Source organism: Eublepharis macularius, chromosome 7 (assembly GCF_028583425.1).
Source record: "Eublepharis macularius isolate TG4126 chromosome 7, MPM_Emac_v1.0, whole genome shotgun sequence".
NCBI classification, from domain to species: Eukaryota; Metazoa; Chordata; class Lepidosauria; order Squamata; family Eublepharidae; genus Eublepharis; species Eublepharis macularius.
Window position 1 is genome coordinate 88,164,560 of NC_072796.1, and position 25,844 is coordinate 88,190,403.

Below are 25,844 nucleotides of genomic sequence, written 5' to 3' on the forward strand. Positions count from 1 at the left end.
TGAAGCTAGAATCAAAACCTTTACAGTACCTGCCACAGGAAAGAGGTAATGGCATGGGGATATGGGAAGGGGTTAGTAGACTTTTGTTAGGATGATAAGACTGGGCTATTAATTTTATACATGTTTCAAATGTTTATAAGAAAAGAAGAGATAGCTATAAACAGTAGAAGCTGAATATTGGGAGTATGTGTAAATATTTGTATTTGTTGCTCTAGATCATACTAATTGCAGAGCCTGTGTGGTGTAGTGGTTAGGATCTGGGAAACTATGGTTCAAATCCCCACTCTGCCATGGAAGTTCAGTGGGAGACTTTGGGCCAGTCACAATCACAGCCTAACCTACCTCACAAGGTTGTTGTGAGGATAAAATAGAGGAAAGGTAAATTATGGGTTCCCATTGGGGAGAAAGGGGGGTATAAATGAAGTAAATAAATAATTTATATTCTTATATTCTCTGTTACATATTTACTAGAAATGACTGTAAGTGACTGAACCAATTGCAGCTTTATTCAGGACAACTTTAACTTCCAAATATATTTTCGGATTATATAGTTTTTTAGAGAGGGACAGACTGCCAAATCCCTTCCAAGCCCATTGACTCCGAGGGATTTAGAACTGTGTAAATTTGATTATGAATATGTAACTGGTCTTCAGAGATCTGACTGAGGCCAATGTTATTTAACTCATAAATTAACTGGCTTGATCATTTTGTCAAATCCAGTAGTGCTGCCTGCAGCTGGGAGGAAGGCAAAGTTGTGAGTCAGGAAGTTACTGACCACTGCCTCTCTGACCTGTACCAGCAGTGGCTGGAAGGAAAGCAAGCCTGCTGGATGCTACCTTCTTTCTGAGTGGCATGGGTTGGAGAGACAACAGGAATCCATCGTCTCCCTACCCGTGGTCGCTAGCAGCTAGAAGAAAGGCAAACCCAAGCAGCACTGTTAGTGCTGCTGCAGCTCACATTTTCCCAAGTTGTGCAATGGCAAGGCAGGTCCAGGATAGGATAATGAGTGCCAGCCACGCTCGTTGCCTCTCTGCAGTGCTGCCCTCCTCAATTTCTACTGCCCAAGTGGTAACTTGGGTCACTTGGGCAGTGAGTTGGCCTTGAGTATGGACCACTTCAAAGTCAACATACTGAGACTTCCATGTTAAATGGAATAGACACTCATGCTCCTCCTGACCATATTTATATAGCACTGTGTGAAATGAATGCTCATTGTATTGTGTGAAATGAATGTTCATTGTATTGTAAGTCACTATTATACAGTATTGTAGGCTTGATCCTTCCCCATTTTTCTAATAGCAAGGATGGATCCAGGGGCACACCTCAATTTTTAACCTGGCCCAATGACAACAAAGTATATAGTAAAGACAAATCTATATTCTCCAGATCCCATATAGATGACTCCAGCTTTCTGGTGGAAACTCACTGCCATAAGTCCAATAGGAAAAAGTAAAGCCAATGAAAAATAGTACCTATATTCTCAAAACTATGCTCTAACTGATTTAAAAAGATGTCATGGTGAACCTTATCAAAGACTGCCAATTAGAGTTGCCAACTCCAGATTGGAACATTCCTAGAGATCTGCTGTGTGGAGCCAGGGGAGGGCGGGGTTTAGGGTGGGGAAGGACCTCAGTGGCGGCTAACACCATTTAGTCCATCCTCCAAAGCAACCATTTTCTCCAGGGGAAGTACTCTCTATCATCTGGAGATCACTTGTATTTCCAGGACATCTCCAGGCCCCTCCTGGAGGATGGCATCCCAACTGCCGATAGATTGAACATTGTCAGCAAGGAAGAAATCCCCTTACCTATTTGTAAACACATATCATCTAGTAGTGCTAATAAAGCTGTCACTGTTGGAAATTAGGACAGAAGCCCAGTTGAATAGGGCCAAGGGAAGGTGCATCATTCAGATACACCTGAAGCTGATCTGCCACAGATCACTCAGTCACTTTGCAACCTTAAAGGGGAATTAGATCCTGGTCTACAGTTAACCAAATTATCCTTCTCTAAGGAAGGACTTTGCTTTTTCCCCCAGACAGGGCCATTTTCTACACTTTTGGCAGATGAGTGAGGTATTAATTATTATAACTAGATAACTGGCATGATTGAATTAGCCATTAAGAACATGGATTTCATTTGTACGCCACCACCCCGAGAACCTTGTCACTATCAGGCAGGAAAGCCATCGAAAATTACCAAAGCAAGCGGCAGCTTCGATGTTGTATCCAGGTCAGATCAGACAGACTTGGTCATCAAAGAATCTATCAAATGTGTCCGTGCAGGCCAATGAGATGCTTTCTTCTACCTAATCTGCTTTGAGTGGGGGTGGGGGAGTGGGAGGGGAGATCTCTGCCCAAAGCCCAGCAAAGCTCCGCTGAATGGCATTCAGGTGATGTAATATTTATTTGCTGCAATTATTGCCACTTCATAAGCTTGCAAATATGTTGTGCTCTCTCTTTCATTCTACCTGAGTTGTTATCTTTGTACATTCATAGTTCATTGCATTGTATATCTCATTAAACTTGGGACAATCCTATGGTTTCCATGGAAGCCAAGAAGTCCTGAGCTATACCAGAGAAGGCATGCCTTACCCTAACTAACAACCTGGAGATTTCAAACATCAAAACTGAGTCAACCTCTGTCAGCTCAGCTAGGTCTCTCACAGACAAGCTATGTGAATAGTATATCCCCTGGAAACTAATACAAGGTACGCAACCAAAGCTAGCATCTACTTGCGTCAAGTATCAGCAAGTAGAAAAGGACTCTCAGAGGAATATATTTAATTTTAATTTAATTTAATTTATTATATTTATATTCCGCCCTCCCTGCTTATAGCCAGGTTTTTTTCCTGGTGGGATCTTTGAGAGAGAGCTCTCAATACCTGAGGGGGGAATTGGTATAAACCATTGCAGCTATATAGATGGGTACCTGCACCATTTTAAAAAACAAAAAAGCATTTATTATAGCAATACCCTTTCCTTATCCTGTAGTCTGAAGCTGATGAAAGACCACATACTCACCTGTAATCAGATGAGATAGAATGTAACCATAAATAATATCCAGCCATGTTTCATCCAGCGCTCAAGGGTTTTCATATCTGCCTTTTTCCAGCAGTTCTGGATGACAGACTTTTGAAACTGGTGCTACTGGGGGAGATCTGCCTGCCTGCTTAATATGTAAGGGGGACAGCAGAGGACCCTGTATTTAGATTGGGGGTGATCCCTCATGTGCTGCTTTCCCCTGCCTGCCCTCCCACCATTACCATCCCTGCTGTGTTTGCAAAGCTTTCCCTGGACTTGCCTGCTGCAGCTACTTGTTGTTGCTGCTTCACTGTTGAGGCTGTTAGAGGGGGTGTAACGGAGAGTGGCGTGCATGGAACCTCGGAGGGGAGGAAAGGGGTGTACTGATGGAGTACTCCTGCTCTTTTCATCTGCCACCTCAGCAATGTTGTTGTTGCTAAATGTGGAGTTTGAGTCTGCTGAGAGTTTGAATGTTGTTGTGCATTAGTAGGGATGGTTTGTTGATAGACATTTTGTGCCTGGGAAACGGCTCTCTTTTGCTTCAGGGTAAGGGGCAATGTTTTGGAGATGGCCAAGTTTTGGCGAGCTGAGCATGCCTTCTATATTCTTTAAATCAGTTCTACATTTGTTCTGGAGTCTTTGTACAAGCGCAAAGCATGTTTGTGTGTTTTTGGTGTTTCCCCCATTCCCTAGTTTTTATAGTTTTCAGATTTTTCTGCAAATCTCAGAGATTTCCCAAGCTTGTAGAAAAGACTTACTTTAGTGTAAGTGGCCATGATCCATGGATATAAGTATCCGCAGATTAGAGCCACTTGGCAATTAGTATGTAAGATGATGCCATCAACATCTTTCACAATAAAATCGTGTAAAATATCTTATTTTTCATAGAATTGGTATTTATCAACATGAAGGCTGAAAAAGGAATTTTAACCAGACTTTGTTTATATTATACACTGGGCTTAGATGGAGATTATACCTGAAACAAATCTGAATCTGTCTTGCCTACCTATATTCCCTACTGATGTTGTTTGCCTAACAGAGACATGGCTACAGGAAAATGACGTGGTATGTCCGCCCCATCTAACTCCCCCTGGTTATGCTGTCCTATACCAATTTTGCTATGGTAAGTGGGGAGGAGGGGTTGCTATTATTCTCCATGAGTCCTTCAACTTCCGTAGACTTCCAGTACAAGCTATAGTTGGTATTGACTGCATTTTCCTGTCTCTGGGAATTAAAGACAGACTGGGTATCCTGCTTGTTTACAGACCGCCCAGCTCCCCATTAAGCACCCTTTCTGAGTTGGCAGAGCTGCTAGTGGATATGGTGTTGGAGACACCTACGCTTATTGTCCTGGGGGACTTCAACGTCTATGCTGAGTGTTTCAAGTCAGGCCCAGCTCAGGAATTTTTAGCTTCCCTGGCAATCCTAGGCCTCTCTCAAATAGTGACAGGCCCTACACATGAAAGAGGCCACAACTTGGACTTAATATTTTGCACTGAACCTTTGAGAGAAAGTCTTGTTTCAGTGTTGGAGATTTGGCCTGAACTGTGGTCAGACCATCTACTGAAGGAAAAAGTAAATATGGCCCCAACACCCCACAAATGGGGAGTCCAGTTAAAATTATTCACCCATAAAGGCTCGTGGACACTTCTAGATTCCAAAATGTCTGAGGATCTTAGAATTCCAGACACATGTTCCATGGAAGTTCTCAGTGAGCAAGTTGGACTATAAATGATGTAAATAAATAAATTAAATAAATAAATTGACATACCCCCCATACATAGCAGAATCAAAGGTTTAACAAACCTTAAATATGCACAAAATAGTAAAAAAAAACCACACACAAACCATACCCATTATGAAATAAAGCTGTTATACAAAACCCTATAAACTAAATGGCACAACTATATAAACTAAAATCCCAATATCTAAACATCTCACCAAATGGGCAGGTTCCGTACTGGAGGACATGATGTCTTCTGGCTTTATCCTCCCACCCTGAATGAGTTACATCATCATTGACATTGCCTGGGCGAAATAGGTAGCTTGAGCCAGAAAGGTAGCTCATGAAACAATCGGAGCCATTCTAGATAATACTGGGGGCGGGGGCCACACTCCAGCTACCAGACTGAAGATTTAGGCTGCCTAGACAGACACACACATAGCAGAAAGCATGGCACCCTAACTCCATGAAAGGCCACAGCTTCTCCCATCCAAAGACACAGCTATGAAACAATCCACAGATGTATTGAATGGATTTCTGAAAACAAGCCAGATGAATGGGACTGCCACATCTCTTGGAACAGTAAGGCTCCTGTGCCTTTAATATAGCACTGATAAACCAGAGAATGACTGGAAGATCTTTGTGTATCATTGCATGCAGATATAAGGGACAACTATGCTAGTCAATTAACTTATTTTAAGCAGCTTTCAATGGTGCAAGAGTCAGGCAAGCACAAGAGAGGAAGAACGCACACTGGGCAACTGCCATGTTCTGGCCCTCCATTGATAAGGAGGAATCCAGTATCACTCCAAGACTCCAGATCGATGAGACAGGTGCTAACAGTGCCCCATCAAAGGTCGGGAGCCAGATTCCCAAATCTGGCAACCCCCGGCCCAAGTACAGGACTTCCATGTTTACTGGGTTCAACATTAGCTGGCTCTGCTTTACCCATCCAGCCACGACCTCCAAAGCTCTCACTAGGACATCAGGGGCAGAGTCAGGCCGGCCGGCCGGCCACCCATCAACAGCTTAATTACAGTTTTCCTGGTTTAGGTGGGGGAGAGGGTTGACCTAATGTTGGAATGCTGATGTGGGGTGGGGTGGGGGGTGGTAACAGAAAGAGGCAATCCTTTCAGGTTCCTTTTTAAACTTTATTTTCTTTGGTGTTTCAGTTGGGGGGTGCAGTGGTTTTGAGTGTTGGCTCTTGATTATTTTATTCTGAAATACTTTATGTTGCACTGTTGGGGAGGAGGTAGGGTTCCCAGGTGTCCATCGGTGGCAGGAAAACTGCTGAGGGGTTGCCACCTTGCCCACCAACCCACCTGTGATCAGTGGGAGGGGGCAAGATTTCAGAGCAGGCAAGATCTCAGAGCGGGCAAGCTCTCTTTTCTTCACGGTCAGGGACAGAGAGTGGCGCTGAGGGAGAGGATATCAGCGCTCCAATCCTTGGTGTGCGGCATCCCACAGGGGGCGTTACTTTCTCCATTGTTGTTTAATCTCTACATGCGCCCTCTTGCCCAGCTGGTACAGAGTTTCAGACTGGGTTGCCATCAATATGCGGATGACACCCAGTTGTACCTGTTGATGGATAGCCGGCCTGGCTCTGCTCCCAATACCCTAATTAGAGCATTGGGGGCCGTGTCTGGATGGGTGAAGCAGAGCAGACTGAAGTTGAACCCCTCAAAGACGGAGATCCTGTACTTGGGCCGTGGCGAGGTAGATATGGGAATCCAGCTCCCGACATTTGAGGGGGCACCACTTGTGCCTATTCCATCGGTCAGGATCCTTGGTATGATGCTATATTCCTCCTTGTCAATGGAGACCCCGGTCAAGGCAGCTGCCCGAACTGCCTTTTTCCATCTCTGGCAGGCCAAGCAGCTTGCCCCCTATCCCTCAACCCATGACCTAATGATGGTGATCCATGCAATGGTTACCTCCAGATTAGACTACTGTAACTCACTGTATGCAGGGCTTCCCTTGGGTCTGACCTGGAAACTACAACAGGTCCAAAATGCTGCTGCTCATGTCCTGTCAGGAATTTCATTCAGGGCACATGTGACTCCAACTCTGCAGCAGCTGCATTGGCTCCCTGTGGAGTTCCGGATCAGGTTCAAGGTTCTGGTTCTGACCTATAAATGGACTGGGACCAGCATACCTGAGGGTCTGCCTCTCCATGTATGTACCTCAGAGAGCTCTTCGCTCTGCAGGTAAACACCTACTGGTGGTCCCTGGCCCCAGGAAGGCTTGGCTGGCCTCGACCTCGGCCAGAGCATTTTCTGTTCTGGCCCCAACCTGGTGGAACTCTCTGTTGGAAGACACTCGGGCCCACCAAGATCTTATATCTTTTTGGCGGGCCTGTAAGACAGAGATGTTCCGCAAGGCATATGGTTGAGGCCAGCACGGGATCCATCTAATTAGCCTCCCTGCTGGTCTCCTGCCAGTGGGATGTGAGGCTATATGGTCCATCTGCTCCCCCCCCCTATGCTTGGGGAGTTAGACTTTTACCAACCCACACCTCCACCCTTTTCTTCCTTGGTGTATTGTGGGCAGGGAAAGGGGGAAGGGTGCCCCATCTGGAATACTGAAATTCATGTTTGTACCGAGATGTTATTTTATTGTTTTTATCCATTGGAATTTATGATTGTAACCCACCCTGAGCCTGCTTGCGGGGAGGGCAGGCTAAAAATCTAATCAATCAATCAGAGGTTGCCTGCCATCGGAAGGCACCCCAGGAATGCACACTGCATGCATACTTCCAGCGGGCACAACAATGTCACTCCCGGAAGTAATGTTGTTGCACCAGCCACAAGAGGGCTCATGCACTTTGTCTGGGATCTATTTTGGTCCCAAATGGGAAAAATTGACTCCACACGGAGTGCAGGACCACTCACACAACTGGTACAACAATGTAACTTCTAGGAGTGGCATTATCATGTAGGTGCTGAGGGGGGTGCACGTGCAGAGCGCACGCATGAAGAAACACCACACTGCTGGCATGAGGTAAGTGCCTGGTCCCTCCCCCTCCCGGGGAGTATAGGAACTTCACAAGAATGCTGAAAGGATAAAATAGAGGAGAGGAGAATGATGTAAACTACTTTTGGTCCTAGTAGTGGAGAAAGGTGGGGTATAAATGAAGTAAATAAATAATAAAGATGAAGATGGAGGACAGATAAAAGGGAGGTTGGTGGGTGGGCAGAGAGGAGAGAAGGAAGTAGGGAAATGGTGTGGGGAAGGTATACAGGGGGAAATGAGGTGCCCCACCACACAACTGGACCCAGTGCCATGTAACAGGGCCATAGTTTTCCCAGGTAGAGGCTATCAGAGGAAGGAAGGAGGGAAAGCTGAAGACCAGTCAGATAAAGGTAGCGGGGCATGTGAATAAGAAAGAAGGAAACAGGAAAAGGGGGCTCTCAGGGAAGGGAAAGAGGAAATAACAGGGTAGGGAAATGACATGCCTCCCTTGAGTCATTATGTGTTCCCTCTTGTGTTCTTTAATATTGCACAATTTCCCCCAAGTTTTAGCATCTTTAGTGAATCCCAAATGGAGGCAAAACATTACAAACTCTTTTTAATATTCAGGAAATTTTTCTTTCTTTTTTTTAGGCTTTTTTTTTCAAGAAGAATTTTCTTTATTTAAACTATCAACAGTAAATATAAGAACTATAAACGATAAACATAAAAAATAAAAATACACCATCCTAAAGGAACCACAGTAACAATACATATACACATAAAATAACAAACAAGTAAATAATAATAATAAAGGAAAAATACAGTTTAAAAAAAGAAGACTAACACTAAACTACAAATTGAGTTCCGATTTTCTCCTCAACAAATATATATCATTTTCAAAGTCTCACTTATTCTGTTAAACATAAGAGCCCTTTTTCTATGTTCATGATTTTTAATCCATAAATCTAGATATCATCAAGTCATTATTATCAATTTCATGTGAAAAGTTTATAAACGGTTTCCATTCAACCAAAAATGTAGATACTGTCTTTTCTCTGATCAGTGAAGTTTTGCCATTGATGCAAACTCCAAACCTTTTATCCACCATTCCTCAATTGTAGGCAATGTTGGAGTCTTCCATTTTTGTGTACAAAGTACTCTTGCTGCCGTGCTCAAATATAAAAACAAAGTTCCAAAGTTTCTTTCCAACTGGCTGTCCGTTGTTCCCAACAGAAAAGTCTCTGGTTTCAGCTGAAGTTTAATCTTCAAAATCTTCTGAATCGATGATTGTATCTGCAACCAAAAACTCTTTGCTTTCTTGCATGTCCACCACATACAATAAAACATCCCTTCTCATTAGCATGTTTCTAACATACTTTTGAGGCATCCTTATACATTCTAGCCAATTTTTTGGGAGTCATATACCAATGATACATCATCTTATAGAAATTCTTCTTAATACTAGAGCTTAATGTAAATTTCAGCCCCCTTGTCCACATATTTTCCCACTGCTCCATTAATATGTCATGTCCACAATTTTTAGCCCATTTAATCATACATTCTTTTACTTGCTCTTTTGTCTCAAACCTCAACAAAAGTTTGTGCATTTTAGAAATACTGCTACTAAATCCTCTCTTGATTTAATTTTAATTTGACCTTGAGAAAATTCCAAAAAATCATTGTAAATTAGCCATTTAGTTGGATTAACCATTTCCCTTCTAAAATGAGCTTCTTGTGATGATAGCCAGAGAGGTATTTTCAAACAAAACCTAAGTTTGTATTTATTCCATACTCTCAAGATGGCATGCCTTACATAATGATTATTAAACTCTACATTAAACTTGACCTCGTCATACCATAAGTATCCATGCCACCACCCAAATGTTAAGTCGTGCCCTTCGAGGTCCATAGTCTTCTATTTTTTAACAAAATCCGAATGGATTCATCCAAACCAGACAGCCACAAAATATAATCTCATATCTGGTAGACCCAAACCTCCTTTTTCCTTCGCATCCTGTAGAACCTTAAATTTACCCCTTGATTTTTTGCCTTGCTATATAAATTTTGATATATCCTGCTGCCATTGCTTAAATAATGCCTCAGTTGTCAATACTGGAATTGTCTGAAATAGGAATAACATTCTAGGTAAAACATTCATTTTAATTGTAGCTATTCTTCCCAACAACAATAACTGAATTTTATCTCATCTTAACGTATCACTTTTAATTTCACTCCAGGTCATAATATAATTATTTTGGAATAACATAAATTCATATTTGACAAACTGATACCCAAGTATTTACCTTTTTCTCAATTTTAAACCCTGTTTTGCTCTCCAATTTCATTTGGTCTTGAATTTTCATATTTTTAGTTAGCACTTTGGACTTCTACTTTTTACCTTAAAACCTGCCACTGATCAAAGTCATTCAATTTTGACATTAAAGTTTCAGTTCCCTTTAGGGGATCCTCTAAAACCATCACCATATCATCTGCAAAGGCTCTTAACTTGTAAATCTCCTGTTTCACCTTTAAACCTCCACAAGACAGGGTTGCCCGCTGTCACCCTTTTTATACTGGTGCTTGAAGTCCTGAATAGAGATCTCAATATAAAAAGAGTGACAGCGGGCAACCTTGTCTTGTACCTCTTTGAATTCCACATGGTTTAGTTAACTCCCCGTTAACGACTATTCGTGTTGACTGGAATGTATAAATTGACTTTTCTAAAATTATCTCCAAAGTCCATATCTTCCAAGATCTTAAACAAAAATTTCCAATATAAATTATCAAAGGCCTTCTCAGCATCTAGAAAAATCAGAGCAGCTTGTTTTTCATTGTTTTTCCAAGTACTCTATTCTTATATTGTCCTTCAGCTGCCTCTTTGGTAGAAATCCACTTTGGTCTTCATGAATAATGATCTGGAGAATACCTTTAAGTCTTCTAGCCAATATTGTTGCAAACAACTTATAGTCATTATTTAATAATGATATTGGCCTGTAATTTCTTGTCAATGTCTGATCTTGTCCATCTTTTGGCAAAAATGTTATATTCAGGCATCGTATCAGGCATTTTACCTCCCTCTAGGATAGAGTTCATCATTTTTTGTAAAGGCTGGAGAAGTTCATCCTCAAAACACTTATAGTAGCTGCTTGGGAGTCCATCGGGTCCAGGTGCCTTCCCCAACATACTCCTTTTTATAGCATCTCTTACTGTTATAGGTCCATTCATAATTTTTCTTTGTTGTTACATGATCTTATGTAACTTCTGGTTATTAATATATTCATCTATTTTTTCCACTGATATGTCACAACTCATACAGATTTGTGTAATATTGATAGAATGCCTTTTGTATGTGTGAAGTATCTGTTAACACAGCATCCAGCCTCTTGTATTTTCAATGTTATTCTCCTTTCTCAGTTTGTATGCCAATAATTTCCCTGGTTTATTTGCATATTCAAATGTTCTTTGTTTGGCATAATTCAATTTTATTTCCATTTCTCTTGACATGAACATTGATAATTATTGTTGTAAGATCTTAATATGTTGTAAAGTGTTTGTATTTCCTGGAGTTCCCTTTAATTCTTCCTCTTTGCTCTTTATCTCCTCCAGAATAAGTTGCTTTTTCTCTTGATTCTTTTTCTTCAGTTGAGCATTATGCTGGATTAAATAACCTCTAATAAACGCCTTACTTGCATCCCAGACCACTCTCATGTCTGTGCCTTTATTTAAATTTAATTTGAAGAATTCTTTTAGTTTACTTCTACAATCTTTAATAATCCTTTCATTTTGTAAAATAGCTTCATTTAATCTCCACCGAAAGGTACCCCTTTCCCCCCTATAAATCATAGATACAGGATTATGATCTGAGAAAGTCTTGGGTAAAACCTCTATTTTAGCCACCCTAGTGGCGATGTCCCTTGATGTCAAAATCATATCTATTCTTGAAAAGGATCTATACCTTTCTGAAAAAAAGTATACTCTCTTGCATTACCATTTTTCTGTCTCCACAAATCAATCAAACCCAAATTGTCCATTAAATCAAAAAAAGCTTTGGGCAATTTACCCTGGGTCGTCTTGATGTGTTTCTCAGAACACCTATCTATCTTCGGGTCAATCACTCCATTCCAGTCCCCCATCAAGCAACAGTTTTCATATGATAAATCTGTTAATCATTCCCCAATTTTTTTGTAAAACCCAACTGAGAATATTTGGAGCGTAGAGACCCACCACCAATGTTTTAGACCCCTGTATATCAACTTCCACCACCACATATCTTCCATGCACATCGCTCAGTATCAATTTGGGCTTTAAATGTGGTTTGATATACAAAACAATTCCATTTTTCTTTTTAGTATCTGCTGCTATAAATTCTTCACCTAATACCTTAGAGGTAAAAAAAATGTATCTTTTTTCTAACATGGGTTTCTTGCAAACAAATCATATCATATTTTAGGTTCTTCAAATAGTGAAATATTTTCTTCCTTTTTTGGGCTGTTTGCCCCATTAATGTTCCATGTTAAACTTTTGTAATCCATATTGCCATCAGATTCTTAAGGTTCATAAAATGGGAGGCAAAAAATCAAAGAAATAATTATGAGAAAGTAGAAAAGGTGGAGTTAAATAAGACTGGTAGCCTTCATTTCCTACTTCTTGCTCTATTCCAATTGTTGTCCTGTTGATGCCTCTGTTGAACTTTCTGACAGAATGTCATCCAAATGTTTGTATTTTTCCAGAAAGTCTCTGGCTTTATGAACTGAGTTCAGCCTAAATCTTTGTTTTTGAAATGTAAAAAATCACACCCTCTGGAGTATCCCAATGAAAAGCAATATTTTTCTGTTTTAATTTTTCCACCAAAAAGCTTCCTTCCTTCCATTTGCACAAAAATCGCACAGGAATTTCTTTTAGAACAATAATCTGGGCACCACCAATTGTTAATTTTGTGTTATAATGCTGTTGTAAAATTTGTTCCTTCACCTTTCTTCTTAGAAAATAAACCAGTACATCCCTTGGGACCTCCCTTGTTTTAGCAAATTTAGAGTTAATTCTGTATACTTTGTCAATTTCCATTCACATTACTTCCTGATCCCAATCCAAAAACACAGCCAAGGCCGTAGTCATTTTGTCTGTGATGTCCTCGCCATCCTCTTCTTGAATGGATCTAAACCTCAAAGAAAATTCTTTTTTTCGCATTTCTAATAGAGCAAAATTATCCATTTGTTTTTCCATGTCATGAGAATCTAGTTTGTTCTCTAAGATCTTGACCTTCCAGCGAGGAGGGCAAGGAAAGCAGACATCCCAGCGAGAGCTGAGAGACAGCACAGCTATTGCCTGTAGTGGGAGAGGTTCCCAGCTAATCTGCCGGGATCAAAGGACAGATAGTGAGTTTTCCCCTATATGCATTCCTAAGATTGTTTCTGTGGGGGAGTTCATTGCAGAGGGCGGAGGTCTCGGCAGTCCGGTCCCTGCCTTAAGCAGTTGGAATCAGGGAAATCCAACTCTGCTCAAAGCTGTGCTATAGCCTATTAATAGACATTAAGCTTTCCTCATTTCTTGATTTTAGAAGAGAATAACTACTTTAACAATGAAGAGAGATTTTCTCCAAAACAATGAGATAATTTCCTTTGGTGAGAGAGCCTTTTTTTAGGAGGCTACAAAAAGACATTTGAATAAATCTTTTTCCAACTTCTTGGAAGATTTATGGACCTAGAAAGTAAAAAGTCTAAACTTTGAATTAAAGGCAAAGATTTGCAAGTTCCTTATTCTGGGGAAAAGTACATTTGAGATTAAAAGTATTGCTCATTTTTTTAAACAGTGAAGTAGTAGAATTTCTGCTGTTTTGACTAAAGGAGATAAGAGACTCTAGAAGATTCGACCTTGAGCCTGGTTCTATGATAACAGTACTAAATTAAAAGCGAAAGCTATATGGTTGCCATAGCGAAAGAGATAAACTTTCTGGTTATGGATTTTTAGATGCATGCTGCCACCTTTGGGCACCCTCTGGCATCTACAGAATATTTATAGATAATGACTGCCACCACAAAAAAACCCAACATGGATCTCTGGATTTTCCAGAAATGGAACAATTTCAGAAGTATTTCCAGCAAATAGCTGTTAAGGTGGAGGAGTTGGGGAAGAACCTGGGGAGCAAAATGGACTCCCTTGAGAAATGAATAGATGGTTGCATTGAGAGATCAAATAACAGAGCAAGTTCAAAAATTGGACCAATCTATGAAACAAATTTTTGCTGAAGTGAAGGAAATTTTTCTTTCTTGTCCTGAAAAACAACCAGTTCATGTCACTTTCCAGGATCAGATTTTTATTGGGCTACAAAATGCTAGCTATGCTGACAGTTTTGCTTGTGTTATGCATTTCTACCTTGATCTTTCTGTACACATGTCTGATTTGGCCCCCCAGGAGATGCGGGGGCATACGTATTTTCCTCCATATTTTATTTGTACAACCAGTCTATGAAGCAAGTTAACTTGAGAATAAATGGCTCAAGGTCACACACAATGAGCTTTAGGGCTGAGGGGGATCTGAACACAGCTCTCCTAGGTTGCAGCCCATCACTCTAACTGACTTGTAATAAGCTTGGAGAATGGTTCTGTCCTCTGTCCTCTGATCACTGTGGGATCAGACATGACAAAGGAAATGATTATGACTCTTCTGTAACTGTATCCTAAATGGGTCATTGTTGTGATGCAGCATAAAATTGCCTTAGTGATATCAGCATCTAGAGTGATTGCGCACCCCCCCCCCCTCAAATATGTCCAGTCAGGGCCAATTCACAAATGACAGAGCCCTCATGGCCACCCCTGTGTTCATCCTTTTCCTGTTGGATCAAACGTACTGGGAGTTCTAAGCTCAGGACTTAATTCCTAAAATTTAAGCTTTCACTCCTGCACGGTTTTCCAAACATGAAACAGCTCAAAGGACATTTCCCCATTGGGGAAACTTTCATATATTGATGGAATAAATACAAGTTTCCCCAATGGGGCAAAATAATGGCTTTTCAGGGGAAATAGTGTGAAAAGAAGGCTTAGTCCTATCCTCATGTTCCATGATTAGGCTTGCCAGTCCCCCAGAAGGGGCAGGGAATACCCCACCCTAGCCTCCACCCCCCGACACCTCTCACCCAGTTGGCTGGGAAAAAGATGATGGCATGTAGTGGCAGGGTCAAAGCGTGTTCCTACATGCTTCAAAGCGCCCACATACACACCCACATCGCAACAGCAATGATGTCATTTGTAGTGTGACTCGGAAATAATGGGTTGCACTGGGGACCGATTGAATGAAAATTTAGTGCTTAAGGATGATTTTCACTCCATCAGCCCCCAGGGTGACCCATTACTTCCACGTTGTGCCAGGAATAATATCATTGCTGGTGCAATGCAGGGAACTCCAGAGCTCATGCAAGCAAGTTAAGTGTCCCCCTGTGACACACACACACACACACATACACACACACACACACTCCAGTTGGGGCCCCTAGGGACCTGGAAACCTTATGATCTTGATTTGAATTTGGCCAACACACAGTCAGCTTCCAGAACATACAAAGAATTTGTAACATGTGGATTAGCTCTAATTTACTTGGGTTGACCCATGGGATTCAATGAGTCATAACAGCCCAAGTCAGCATTTTTTTGCATTTTCCTCTCCTAATTTCTTAGTCATTCTAAAATGTGATGGAATATTTGAATTGCTTGAAGAGTAACATAGCTTCAGTTCTTTCCACCTGGAAAGAACACCACAGGAAGGAGAAGCCTGGCCTGGCCTCAGACATAGGCCACAAAGGAGTATCACAGGGAGCTTGCTTCCCTCCTTTTCTTGCCAGAATCGCCTTATTAATGCAATAGAAGGCCTCTTAACAATGAATTATCTTTATTTTTCCAGGTCAGAAGTGACTCGATGAATGGGATTTTACTTGGTTTGTGCCATTTACTCCAAAGATGATGGAGATCATAAACTGTACCCTAGGGCAGAAATTTACAACTTGCCTGACTCATACTTTGAAAGGTTATCAAGATTATATGACATATACCTTGATACTGTTAGTGACTGTAATAATACTCAATTATCCCAATTTTTTTTCACTGTTTCTGATCTATTTAAATCAAATTTTCTATTACGCTTATAAAAAAATATATAACCTGCCAGAAGATGTTTTAAGAAAAGAATGGAACAGACCAAGATATTTGGTGGCATCTGTTGGGACTATCCTAGGAAAGTTGTTGCACGGTAAGCATTAATTTCTTTCTTTGTCCTTTATTTATGTCATTTATAGTCTGCCTTTCTCACTAAGACTCAAGGCAGATTACATAGTATGAAATTAGTACAATCAGTATCAAAGACATTTCCATACAGTGTCAAGGACATTTCCATAGACAATGCCATAGGATAAATAAATACAGTTTACAAAGACATAGCACCTTTAAGACTAACCAATTTTATTGTAGCATAAGCTTTTGAGAATCACAGTTCTCTTCGTCAGATGCATGGAGGGCATGGAGGGCATGCATGCATCTGACGAAGAGAACTGCGATTCTCGAAAGCTTATGCTACAATAAAATTGGTTAGTCTTAAAGGTGCTACTGGACTCTTTTTGATTTTGCTACTACAGACTAACACGGCTAACTCCACTGGATCAAAGACGTAGCATTAGCAAGGATTCAATACAGAGTTGAAGAACTGCTGAAACAGAACATAATCAATTCTAGGACTGTCATTAGACAACATGAAGCACAGGTAGTATGAGATCCTGGCATTTTATCTTGTTTAGCTTTAAAAGATTTCCATGGAAAGATCTTCTGAGCATGTTTTCAATTCACAAATATCATCTGCAGATTGTGTTAGGGCTCAGACATGGAGGAAAGGGGCCCTTCTCATGCTCATGCACACACGCACACATACACACACCTCCAGTGGGGCACACAGTAGGTTGGGTCTAGACAAAATTTTCCACTAATGGAAAGGATAGGTAAATTTCCACCAATTCCTTCTTCCTGCTGCATAGATCCAGAGGAGTTAGCCGTGTTAGTCTGTAGTAGCAAAATAGTAAAGAGTCCAGTAGTACCTTTAACCAACTTTACTGTAGCATAAGCTTTCAAGAAACACAGTTCTCTTTGTCAGATGCATCCCTGGGGAAATGTTTCTGGAAGATTTTTCTGCCAACATCTCATCTTGTTTGACCTTCAAGTATTGTGAAAGAACTCTTTGTGATACAGTACCCCTTCTCTTCAGAAAGACAATGAGAATCCAGCAATCATCTTATTTTATTACAAGTAATTCAATGTGATTTGATCATGATCTGAGAAACTTATTTGATAAATTATATTTGACACTTGAATAGAATTTAAAGAATTCTATTCAATTTAAGGAATAGAATTCTATTCAATTTAAGGAATCATGAATTTAATATTTTGAATCTAGGTTAGAGAACACAAGTTTAGTGTGCATTTTTATTGATTTTTTTTCAATAAGATGGAATCTCATAGGGTGGGAAAGTATCCCGAAATTCCTAATAATTAAAAACACTAGCAGCAGCAAGGCAACAACACAGATTTGCCTTCATAAAATGAAAAGATAAACAGGGAGGGACACTCTAGTATATGAACAAGACCAGCCAAACATTTTTCAGCACCCTCTGCTAGCAGCTAGCTGAGTACCTTGCCTGCCACCCAAGCACCACCACCCCAATAGCCTGGGTGTGCACAGAACCTCCATACCCTAAGCTGAGCTGCCACACAATGAGCCAGGTGCACAAGCCCTAGGTGCTCCTTAAGCTGCCACACCAAATTCAGGCACACCCCAAAGTTGCTGAACCTGAACTGGGTGCACACAGACCTAGGCATCCCCTGAGCCACTGTGTCCAAGCTGATGATCACAGTAGGGCTGCCAGGCCTCATGCTACAGTAGGAGGCAGCACTTGTTGCCCACCTCTGCTCACAGTGGAGGTGAGAAAGAAAAAATTAAGTCGGTATCATGTGCACTGTGATGTCACTTCTGGGGGAAACCCAGAAGTGATGTTGGGTAGTTCTTGGAATCACTGGAAACTATGGTTTTACCTAAAAGTTTCCAGTGATTTCTAGAGTTACTAGATGTGATGTCGCAGCATACATGACATCGTGCCCCATGGCCCCCATTTTCAAAGCTTCCACTAGTTACCTAGCATGGCATGGCAACCTTAGTTCACAGACCCAGACATGCCCCAACCACTAATCTGGGACCCTGGCAAGCAAGAAGCACCTGCTGTTACTCTATACACTGGGTGGGTGGGGAAACTGGCGGGGGCAGAGCTGGATGCTGCCTGCTCTTTTCTCCGTGCCTTCTTAATGGGGTAGGGGTTGGGGTGAAGTGGGAGAAGGTATCCCAGGTAAGCAGGCCCTGGCCCCCAGGTCATGAAACCAAGCAGCAGCACTGGGGCTGGGGGTGCTGCTCAGGATTTCCACTTATTGCCCCTGGCATCCCCCATTCACCACTCTGGTGCCCTAGACAATTCCGTAGATCTACCTAATGGGACAGCCAGGCCTGTACATCAATCAAAAGCATGCTATGAAGAAGCTTCAGATGGACAAGCTTTGTACAAAGAGCAAGACCATATAATTGCATCAGGAAAGATCATATCAGGAAGGTTCATGTCAAATCTAAAATAAAAATACCTGCAGGTTGGGTTATAAAATAAACCATCAGACCCTATTGAAGAACTCCATACTTAACACCTTTATCTTGTTATGTTTTGGTCAGGCACAGATTGAAGGGTAAATAAATAATCAACAGTCATTGCCAATTTTGATTAACTTCTCCCCCAGTTCCACGTTTCTTTTCTGCTTGCAGGCTTTTTCACTGAGTGTTCCTTGTTTAGCAGTGTAAGAATTAGGTTTGCCAAGTCCTCTTACCCTCCCAGCAGGTGGGGAGGGAACCTGGCACTTACCTTTATAATCTTCTTGGGCCTCTGTGAAGCACGGAAGCATGCCTGCCACTAGACACAAGGATGTCACTTGAGGAAGTGATGTCTCACAGCTGGCAGGAGTGTGCTGGCCTGGGAAGTTTTTTGCCTCCTGGGCCCATTCCCCAGGCCTTTCCCCCCCACTGGCCAGGTGAATGGTAGCGGGGGGCAGAGGCTGGGAGTGGGGAATCCACCTCTCCCACTGGGGGACCTGGCAGTAAGAAGTGAAGTGCTTTAGGCTGTCCCTTAGTCTTAGCTTATAGGAGAGGGGAGACACAATAAAGTCAAGGCTAGTGCCTCTTTCCTTTCTATTATCCTTTGAAGAGTAGATTGGTATTCTCAGGACATCCTTCCTTCTGCCTTGCATACCTCTCTTCTTGCTCTCTTTTTCATGTTGCAGCCATGAGGGTAGGACAAGCCATCCCTACTGCATCCAGCCGGTACCTTTGTGCATGTAGTTTTAGCCCATTGCTTCGCGTCCTACCCTCTGCTGCCTACTGGAACAGCTCTTTGCCCTCCTCCAAATGAAAGGCTGTCATTTGGAGGAGGGCAAAGAGCTGTTCCAGTTGGCAGCAGAGGGTAGGACGCGAAGCAATGGGCTAAAACTACATGCACAAAGGTACCGGCTGGATATTAGGAAAAACTTTTTCACAGTCAGAGTAGTTCAAAAGTGGAATCAGCTGCCTAGGGAGGTGGTGAGCTCCCCCTCACTGGCAGTTTTCAAGAAGAGGCTGGATGAATACTTGTCAGAGATGCTTTAGGCTGATCCTGCACTGGGCACGGGGTTGGACTAGATGGTCTGTATGGCCCCTTCCAACTCTATGATTCTGTGATTCATTCCTATCCCCAGGAGTGCCTTAAATAAAGGACTCATATTTCTTTTCTAAAGCTTAAATCTGGCTCCAAGTGGGAGTCTGTTTCTCTGCATATACTTTGAACTCACCTTCACACTCTCTGCTACACACACTACGCTGCTCTGCAACAAGCAGAAGCACCTTCATGCGTCTAATCTCTCAGGATTTCTGCTATAGAATCATGATCTCCCCGCCCCCCCAGCGTTGTCATTCCCTCAGTTTAACCTAGGACAAAATGGAGTGAAGCATATATGCTGCCCTGAGTTCCCAGGGTAAGGAGGGATGAAAATTAAGGGATAATAAATGGATGGCTGATTAATGTATTAATAGGTACAGAGATTATTATAGACACATAGTCAAGAAATTGCTTGACTAGTACCTCAATAGCTTTAAAAGTTTTTTAAGAAAACAACATGGAAAGTTTTTCCCGTCATACCCACTGTTCATTTGCCCACCTTATGCAATCATCTTGTTTTAAGAAATGTAGATAAGGATGAGATCTGTGTCTATATGAAACAATACTGAAGCTATTATGTCATCTCGTTCACAGGTTATGAGGTCTGTGGAATTGAAAATATACCAGAAGGCCCAGGACTTATTATCTATTACCATGGAGCCTTGCCTATAGATTATGTGTTTTTTGTATACTTATTCTTCATCACCACAGGAAGATTCTGCTACAGTGTGATAGATCATTGCCTTCATCATCTCCCATGTAAAAAAGAATTCTATATCTTTTGTTACTAGACTAGATCAGACTAGACTGGTTCCACCAGGTTTCACTAGAAAATCAAACATATTTTATACCAAATGAAACAACAATGAATACATTTTTAAAAGAGACACTCAAGTGTTATTGTGTATATACTGCACTATAGTATGTATTTAATGGGGAAGGAGATCTGAAGGGGTCAGACATTCAAGGGGAGGCAGTTGCTTAAATCAAACTCTTTGTGACAGCCCTTTGTCCAAGACAATTTTTCCCCAATGGGAGTAGAAGCACAGAATCATCAAGCCCCCCCCCCCCCCGCACAATGCAGGAAATTAACAACTACCTAATTTACCCTCTGGACCTTAAGTCTGGGGGTATGAGGGAAAGCCTGTAAAAGAAGGGGAAAACTAAGGCGGGGGAAGGAGAATGGTATAACACACATGCTGATACTTTCCTGCAAAGGCCTCACCAATTCATTAAAACTAAAGTGAGGACAACAGTTTTACATAACACACATGCTATCTATTATTTAAAAGTACATGCACAATAATCATTTTCCATGTTTCTCCTGGTCCCCTTTTTTCAGTCACAAAACTGATTAGGAACATCATTTGTCTTTGTAAATCAAGAGAAGAATGTATTGAAAAGCTAAAGAAAGGCCATCTGGTGGGTATTGCACCAGGTGGACTTCGAGAGCAAAACTATGGAGATAACACTTACAAAATGATCTGGGGGAACCGTAAAGGATTTGCTCAAGTAGCTATAGATACAAAAGTGGTGAGTGATTTCTCCTTGACTGTCCCTTTGTCCCTTCTTAGATTGTAAGCTGGCTAGATATAATTATTTCTCCTACCATAAGGAATTTATTTCATTTAGTAGGATAATTTGGTGCCGTTTACCTGATAAGAAGCAATCGAATTCATATCTATACTTATTCAAGGTAAAGAACATCACATTTCACTCATACTTCATTCCTAGCAATAATACAAATTTCAAAATACTGGCGAATTTCAGGATTATAATAGGTTCAGTGATCCTTCAAGGGCAGCAATCAGCAACAAGGCAAATTTGCACCTCAACTGATGTTTATTTGGCAAGGTCAAAAGCAAATGAGACAATTCCATGTTGCATTGCAGCAGTGATCCTAGTCCACATGGTTTACCACATTACCATCCCCTAAATGTTCTTCTTACTACCTTCGTCTCAAAGTGGCTCAGTAAAAATGAATTTGTTGACAATCTTATAATCTGGAGCATTTTCCAATAAGACCTTCATTTAAAACATGCCAACATAGCATTTCACTGATTTACACAACCAGATGTTTAACTAAGTCTTCATAATTTCATTTATTTCATTTTTTTTAGCCAATCATACCTATGTTTACACAAAACATCCGGGAAGGATACCAGACATATGGAAATATATGTAAGTTACATTTGATATATTCTTAATAAGCAATTATTTATACTGCATTCTATGCATACTTTTAAACTCTATTTAATTCAGTGGGATTTTTTCACAAGAAAACACATATTAGGTAGGAATTGGGGGGAACATGGGGGAATGCCATCAGTGATGGCATGATGTCACTTCTGGGGGAAACCATAGAATTTCTGGTGAGTTCTGGAGAGGAATGATGTCACTTCTGGGTTCCCCCCAGAAGTGATGTGATACCATCGCTGACATCTTTTTCATCCCATTATTTTTCTCTAGTTGGCCACAGGAATGGCAGTGAAACAGGAACCAGGGACAAGGGATCTCTTACCCCTAGAAGGAAACTGGCAGCCCTACATATGGGAGCTAAGATCAGTTGTCCTTTGGGATTTTTCAGGAACCACAACCTGTTAGATGTAGATGATAGCAGCTGCTTTTTAATAATAGGCAGATCTTCCAGAGACTTGCGATAAACACATGAGGTTCTTGTAAGCCTGGACATATATCTCTTTTTCCATAACTTATTTGAGTTACTATTACCTGGAAAATTCTAAACTAGTCTTTACCAAGACATTTTACCTTCTGATATTTAATAGAATTATTAGGCTATGAGCCTGCGGATGCGGGGAGGGCGGAATATAAATGTAATAAATTAAATTAAATTTAATATATTTGCGTATCTTTTATAGAAGAACAGTTGTGTGTATACACTTTGTGATGAGAACACTGACAAAGACAATATGTTTAAATGCATTTGGTCTTTTATGGTTTTGTGGTTCAGAAGATTATAGATTTCCCCCCATTAAATTCTATTTCGTTTGTTCTGATTATTGGTTTCTAAGAGCAGATTTGTTTTTTTCTTATATCTTTGTTCCTCAATGTTTTAATTTGATTTGTGTGTTGGTTTGGTTTCAACTTTACTTCCCCCAGTTTTTAAATGTAAAAATCCAGTTTATCTGCATAGAAGTTGTCTGCTTTCATATTTATACTGCAAGTTGAGTAAATAAATATACTTATGATGAATTTTGTTCTACACTTTTCTAGAGACCAGGGATGAATGTTCATTATTTCTTTTAAAAAAGTGCACCTCCTCAATTTTGTTTGTTTTCAATGAAAGAAAATGTTCTGTGCATATATGCTAGGACTATATTCTGTGCATGGAACTCTGTTTGTTTGTTTGTTTATGTCATTTAGAGTCTGCCTTTCTCACTGAGACTCAAGGAGGATTACATAGTGTGAGATTAGTACAATCAGTATCCATTTCCATACAGTTATCAAGGGCATTTCCAAACAGTGTCAAGGACATTTCCGTAAACAATGTCATAAGTTTTTACAAGGACATAGCATTAGCAAGGATTCTGTCAGAGTGTCAGTTTGCTGGTCAGTTCTCAAGCCAAAGCTACACCATGTTCTCGTGTTATAATCTGTAGTTGTTTAGTTCTCTCCCTCCAGGCCCAGGTGCTGCCCAGGCCACCTCTTTCCATGGGAGCGAAGAATTCTTATCAGCCCGTTCCGGCTGACCTTGACGTCCTCGCCTTCCCAGGCCTTCTAGACAGGACTAAGGGGGGAGGCTGGGAAGGGGTGTTTGAAGTGTGGTTACTTTCATTTTGTTTGTCATTCTCAACAAAGCTTTCGTTCAGCCAAGGCCTTTATAGTTCTTGGAATATGGCTACTTGTATCCTGAGCATTGTCTTTCAATAAACCTTTTGGAATCAAGAAACTTTGTGCTTCTTGCAGAAGGCGGAAGACGAACTCTAGATAACTGGGATGCCATAGTCTGACAGATCCAATACAGAGTTGAAGCTTTTAAATTACAGCCAAGATAAATAATAGGTATTTCGATATTTATATCCTAATTTTCTCCCTCCTAGAGACTCAAAGTGGCTTAGAACATGGTTCTTCATTTCATCCTCACAAACAACTTTGTGAGATAGGTTAGATGGAGAGACTAAAGTCACCCGGCAAACTTCCAGGGAAGACTGGGAATTCAAACTTGGTTTTCCCAGATTCTAGTCTGTCACTCTAGCAAAGATGCTATGCTCTGGTAACCTACTCAAAGTGTTCATGACTTTTCATGGATTTTCTACCCGCAGATGTGCATCCAGTAGCTTTCTTCTCTTGCATTTTCATTTTTAAATGTTCTTTATTCAGCTGAAGGCAAGCTGCATGTGGTACCTCTCTTGGCTCCTTGCAAGCCTCAGATAATGTTTGATGTTTTAATATTATCCCAATCTTACCTTAATATACAGGGCCGATGAGATGGCTTTTTGAAAAAACACGATGTATATTCTTTCCATCATATGGACTAATTCCAGTTAAACTTCGGACACATATTGGAGAACCCATTCCTTATGACCCAAGTATAACTGCTGAAGAATTGGCTGAAAAAGTAAGTATTTCAATGCTTAAAGGCTAATGCTCCCAACAAATTGCCTGTCAGTCACACCCAATATAAACCTAGTCTGTATTGTACTGGGAATGATTTACAAAGCTAAGTTTGTGTCATGGTCATTTGAATCCAAATGAAAACAATCCGTTTTGGGTATTCAGAGAAAGCCAGCTGTCTGTCAGCTGGGGCTAGTGACAAGTAGCAGAACCCAGGGCAGGCAAGGTTTCTGTGACATGAATATCAACCAAAGCTCTGAAGGACCATGTCAGGTAACATAGTGCAAGAGGGGCAAGTATCCAGAAAGTAACATGATTGCTGCACAGTTTGCTCAAATTGTTGAACAGGCTCTGAGCTTGGGACTTTATAATGCTTGGTATATACATAGTAGTCCTTAGGATCAGCTGAATGAGTGCTTAATCAAATAACAGAACTGGTACAGAAGTCCAAGCATAGGGCTCACTTTGCAAGAGATGCACTATGTTTAAATGACTTTTTGATTTATTAATGTTTATTAAGTAATATTAATGTATTAATTAATGTATTTATTTTTAATTAGTGACTTTATAAGCCTCTTATAGCATTGGATGGATGTGGGATATACCTGGAATATAGGTTTGAGAAAGTATGGGTATATCTGGGATAAAGGGCTCTTTTCAGATGTTACATCCAACCACATGTAAATTCTCCCAAAACATACATTCATCGTGTTGTATGAAAAGGAGGAAACACATGTACTTTGCATGCATATAAAACTCCAGTATGCTCAAACATACATTCTGGTTCACACATATCAAAGCTACATGCATATGCAAAATAGGACAACATGGAGACATGAGAATCAGAAACATCATGGGCAGTGCACACTACCATTATGTGAATTGCTGAGCACCCATTATACTTGTATATAGCATGTGCATAGTCTCGCCTGCTGTTGAGGGGAAAAGTGAAAGCCCGACATTGGGGATCCACAAAGACTCATGGGAGGAGAGGCGTGGAGTAAACAATAATGAAAGATACTAAACTCTGGGACTAGAATAACAGGTTCCTCCTGAGGACTAAGCCTTGAGCTATAGTGCAATTGCTTTACACTGCTAACTATTGGAATTTGGGCTTAAGCAAACAGTAAGCTACTCATGTACAACCCATGTACTCCAGGGTATTATTAACTGCCAAATTGTTCTAAGCATTCTGTGCCTCCTCGAGGGCACAGAGCAGGCTCAGTCTTATCAGGCGATTGGGGGGCATGATCTGTTTTGTTTCCTTTGCATCTTTTGTGCCATTTGTTTTTGTATACTGTTAAAAATATTTCTGGCCACAGCATACCAGCAGCTTACGTTGTCAATATCCTATAATGTCTCAGCCCAGAAGAGACAGCAGGAAAAGGCCCAGATTCCAGGAAGTCAGAACCAACTTTATTCCTGAGACTTTGAAAGCTGCACTGACATGCCACATAATCATAGATAGAACGGTACCTATTGCTGCATGTACATGCAAGGGGCAGTCTATGACAAGGCCTAGATATCAGTTGGTACAGGGAACTTTATAAATCTTCCCTAAATTTCTGAAAACGGAGGTAAATGCTTTATTCTAAATATGTTTGTTTTCTCTCCCAACAGACAAAAATTGCGATAGAAGCCTTACGGGACAAACATCAGAAAATACCAGGAAGCATAAGAAGAGCTCTTTGGGAGCGTTTTGTGAACTATCACAAAGATAAATAATGTAACTAATGAAGTACATATATATGATATTTGATAAGAGAACTATGGGAACTTAAATATTAAATTATCTTATACTTCTTAAACTAAGCTTA

General features: G+C 40.9%; 1 protein-coding gene across 1 annotated transcript; it reads left to right on the forward strand.

The window, feature by feature from the left end:
* On the forward strand, positions 1-25,839 carry LOC129333549 (transmembrane protein 68-like). The gene is made up of 7 exons (XM_054985277.1): positions 1-45; positions 15,591-15,935; positions 20,047-20,211; positions 20,795-20,985; positions 21,573-21,633; positions 23,892-24,031; positions 25,648-25,839. Exons 2-7 carry the CDS (start codon positions 15,647-15,649, stop codon positions 25,750-25,752), a joined length of 951 nt encoding a protein of 316 aa, XP_054841252.1. The 5' UTR covers positions 1-45; positions 15,591-15,646; the 3' UTR covers positions 25,753-25,839.
* The last annotated feature ends 5 nt before the right edge of the window (positions 25,840-25,844 follow it).